Here is a 4,740-nt window from a genome sequence, read left to right as displayed (position 1 = left end):
CTCTCTCTCTCTCTCTCTCTCTCTCTCTCTCTCTCTCTCTCTCTCTCTCTCTCTCTCTCTCTCTCTCTCACACCATAGAACGCGACAATAAAGGCTTTCTATTCTATTTCTTGGTTGTTTTTGCACCTTATAAACAACGTTCAGTTAAGCGTGTCAAAATAAGCAGTGCAAGTCTTATGTTCACACAGAACTGGATACTGCAAAAGGCTCATTAAATCATATATGGTGCTTTGCTCGGTTTGCCAACAGTTGGAGAACTGGAGCACATAAGGTAATACGTCATTTATGGTGAGTTGATGTCATTTTAGCAGATTGGGAGTATATTTGAAAGAATTTGATGCTATCATTATGCATTAGACCAATGGTCCCCAAACACCGTGCAGGCCGTATGGATGAAAGAAAAAAATTGTTTGAGGATGAAAAATATTTTAATTTGAAATGTAACCGGTTCCATCCATCGATGATGGACTCTTTACTCATGCCGAGATGCTTTCTCGGTTGGATTGCGCTAATATTAAACCTGCAAGCTACCGAAATTAGTAAAAAAAAAAAAATTTTTTTTAAAACAGACCACGTACGAAGCCTGCTATGTACGATAAGCGGCCGTAAAGTGGTAAAATTGACAAAGCACATGGCATATTGTCCCTTACTTGATCTAAAGTACAAAACCCTTTGTTACCCTTGTGCACACAAGAAATGTCTGTGAACGTGATACGATGATCAAAGAGCACTATTTCTTCAACAGAAAAAAATTAATATTTAGTCTTCTGGTTCTTGATCACTTCCATTACTTGACAGCACATGAGTTAGTCGTCAAACATAAAATGCATTTGTCTTATTGACGATAAGTGGCAGTTCAGAAAATGGATGGACGGATGCACAAATGGATGAATGAATGATGGTAAAATATATGCCCAATTTCAATTCAGCGACCTACTGTATCTGCTTTGGTGCTTTTTCAAGACCATTACAATATTGTGTGTTATGATTCTTTTTATATCGAACCTACCAAATGAAAGAATAGACTCTTCTTTTACCAGAAAAAAAAAGTTTGATTCTATCTTTATCATACTCTAGTCATCATTGGTAGAATGCGGGTACGTTTTTATTGAGCTGCTTCGTCCAAAATCCAGAGACGAGGAATATTTCCCACTGAAATGGCACAAAATGCAATTCCTGTGATCCTAGGTTAGCCTAGTAAGAACCAAAAACGAGTGAAAATAAGATAAAATTATGATAAAGAGATAAGTAAAATGCTTATTCAAGGCTTCAATGTGTGCAAAGATGCAACGTAACAAAAATATGGATGTAGCAGAAAGAAAATGCAAGAGGGTTGAATTTCATGTGACAAAAAGAACAAAAATGCTCAAGAATAAAGTGTTATATATATATATATATATATATATATATATATATATATATATATATATATATATATATATATATATATAGGCAGATTTATTTGATTTAAACAACATTTATAAAAAGCCTGATTCCAGTGATGCTATGACACATATCTGAATTGGGCAGCAACAAGAAAAAAAATGTGTCACAAGACCGAAGGAGCATGCAGCCTGACAAAACTATTTGGGCCCTCTAAACATCGACTGCCCCTTACGTCATAGAGAAATACGATCAAAAATTGTATGGCTACAACCACAATAAGTCAACCTCAATAATAAAAGAATAAGAACAGTATATCAATATAAAATGAGCTGTTTGGTTTTATTGTGAGACTCATCTCCCACACACAAACAGTAATCTGCCTCTTCGTGTTCGGCACTGGCGCCTTAATTTATAAAGATAAGTTAAAAATGAGTACACACTTATGGTTAACTCTGAATGTACAGATGTTAACCTCTTACTACACTTGTACGTCTTAAATTCAGCAACAATACCTTAGCACTTTTCAATACATTACAGTTTCGTCACAAGCCTCTTACAAAATGAGATCACGCAAAATTTGCAGAGAAGTAACAGTCGGGTTGGCATTTAATATTATTACATTTAATAATTATATGCATGGCGACGTCCGCACCAGTGCCTGGTGTGACATAAAAATCACTTTCAACACAATGGGGTGCGATGTGAGTCTCGGGTGTTGAACTTGACACCCCAGTTCTCAGCTATTGCATGATGCTACCTATGCCAGACAAATTCATCAACTTATATTTCTCCATCCATCCATTATCTGCTCCTCTTCTCCTCACAAAGGTCATGGGGGTGCTCGTGCCCACCCCAGCAGTCTTCGGGCAGTAGGCGGGGTACACCCTGAACTGGTTGCCAACCAATCGCTGATATTTCACATTCTTTGTCAATGCTCAGGTGTGCAAAAAAGGCTAATCACTGGCTTGAAAAATTTTTTTTAGAGTGACACTGTTGTGACACTTCTTTGCAACGTTTGATAACTGTTAGGAATGTAAAAATATTTCTTTGGCATATTGCTTTATAGTTAATGAAGGTGACTAGCAAAAAATATGCTTAAGTGGGTTATTCCTTCTTGCAGCCATGGAAGCAATATGACCATATCCCTGTGGTGAAATGACCTAATTTACTCAAGTTGTCCCTTTAACTCCCTTGAACATTGAAGCTTCATACTTTATCATCAAGATTCAGCAGTGGACTTCAGAGAGGCTTATTTCCTCACTGACAAGCCATCATGAATTAACATTACTTCCGCGCGTGACACTAATCTTGCCTTAATTATGCAATTAACTCTCTGTCTTCCAAGAGTTCCTGTCTCAAAGGGTTCATTCAAGCATGGGCATATTTTCAGTGACTGGATAGTGGATGCTATGCTTCAGTTTTCATTATATATACACAAAGAGATGAACAGAACGTTGTTATTATGAGACAAATCGATCTGTTAGCAGTTTGTTATCCTTCAAAACAAACTTGGTCAACTCTGTGCAGGGAGCAACAACCTCTCAAGCTAATGCTACTTACCTGCTGATCGATGACAGTCGATGTCAATGAAATATTCACAAATGGGCACAATTACAAAAAACTCCGAAAGGAGTGTTCTAAGCACTTTACAAGTGATCACTTACCATCTTCCTTTTCGTCAAAAACGGGTCTCTTTGAGGAACTATTGGCTCCCATCCTCTTCTTCCACTTTCCCCAGTGAAACATTGATGCTCAGATAGCATTCCTCGCCTCTTGAAGAGAAACTACACCTCAGAGTGGGAGACTCTAAACGCTAAACGGGAACCATTTGGCACACATTTCGCGCAAACGGAATCCGTTGTTTATTTTTTATTTATTTTTTTTTGTATACCGCTCGCGTTACTATTATTTGGTCTGGCGGAAGATGTAGGGGCAGAGCGAGTTGAAGTCCTTTTGTTGTCTAAAGAGAAGGGAGCAACGGCGATGCCATGAAAACATGTTCAAGCAAGTTCCATCGAAACGGTAGGCTTGTCTAGCGGTGTCGGTTGCGTTCGATTGTCTTCCGTAGTCTGAGAGGAAACCACTCGGACTTTACTCGAGCCTCTCGGGCTCCGAGTGAGAGCTGAGTTAAGCTAAACGTCGTTACCTCGCCGGAAGTAATGCAATTCAGTTTAAGACTAATGTTTTACTTCATCCAATGACAACATTTGATGGACTATATCCGATTATTTATGAACATGGGGATTTAACACTACACAAGACCATACAGATGGTCGTTTTAGTTCATATTTATTACCTTTGAAAAGTTAAAATAGTAATCCACTTATATCACACAAATTGTAATACGGTCACAATTTTTGAGTAATATATTTGAAAATGCATGTTTTCTAGTCCAAACCATGCTTTGTTACAGGACAGGTCGTGTGGCGTAGTTACAGAATAACGGGTCCAATAATGTTTTATGTCGAAAGTTAAAACCGGAAGTTAGAGTTGTTCAAGCGGCTTGACAGATGCTTAGTGACTGGAGTCGACGTAGATAGAGCGACTGTCACGACTGTCACATGGAAGAACCCAGTGGTTCTCTTTGTACTAGTACCACCTCAAAAACTGCATAACTTTCCAAATACCCAATATGAATAATGACCAAAGAAATGAGACAATAAGAAAAATAACATCCCTATACACATATTAACCTGATTTAATATTTTTGTAATTTGTAAGACACTAATATTATGGACAATTTGAATATTAAAGCTCCACTCCGCACGATTTTGCGCCAAAATGTCTTTACAATATCCTTTTCATTTGACTATTTATGACTCAGACACCTCATAAATAGCAGATAAACACTTAAGCTGTTCACAATGGGCATTCTTGAACACTGGCGGAGCTCGGGGGTCCACGTGGCACTGCCCTCATGAAATATGCTTGGACCCCAGGTGCCAGGACAGATAATTGACTTTTGAGTATTTTACAATTTTTTTTTCAACGTCCCCCCCATTGAGGACATATAGTGAATGCTGATCTGCGTTTTCTGAAGATTTGTGTGTAGCATTTGCAATGCATGTTCTACACTTTTTTCTCTAAGTACTAATGACATTCACATTAGGTTCATTGAAGATTCTAAATTCACCAAACGTTTGAATGTGAGTGTGAATAGTTCATCTTTATGTTCCCAGAGCGTACCCCACCTATTGTTTAATGTCATCTGAATAAACTCTAATTTGCCCTAATGAGTACAAACAGAATAGGCAATGGGTGGATGGCCGGATGAAGGGATGGACAGAAATGTATGTGAGACAATTTTTTATTTATTCCTGACCGTGATTAAATATTGTCACAATATACTACAAT

The 4,740-nt window shown here is 37.9% G+C and overlaps 1 protein-coding gene across 1 annotated transcript in view; it reads right to left on the bottom strand.

Moving 5' to 3' along the window:
- Positions 1-3,494, bottom strand: part of stk32c (serine/threonine kinase 32C) — a 53,386-nt gene extending 49,892 nt beyond the window's left edge. The window contains exon 1 of the mRNA XM_088304441.1: positions 3,051-3,494. Coding sequence (XP_088160567.1) covers positions 3,051-3,132 — 82 coding nt within the window. The 5' untranslated portion in view covers positions 3,133-3,494. The remainder of the gene's footprint in view (positions 1-3,050) is intronic.
- Positions 3,495-4,740: the final 1,246 nt, after the last annotated feature.

The sequence above is a fragment of the Idiotropiscis lumnitzeri genome, chromosome 9 (assembly GCF_059441095.1).
Source record: "Idiotropiscis lumnitzeri isolate Australia: NSW breed Sydney's pygmy pipehorse chromosome 9, RoL_Ilum_1.0, whole genome shotgun sequence".
Taxonomy (NCBI): domain Eukaryota; kingdom Metazoa; phylum Chordata; class Actinopteri; order Syngnathiformes; family Syngnathidae; genus Idiotropiscis; species Idiotropiscis lumnitzeri.
This window is presented reverse-complemented; position numbering and strand designations above follow the sequence as displayed.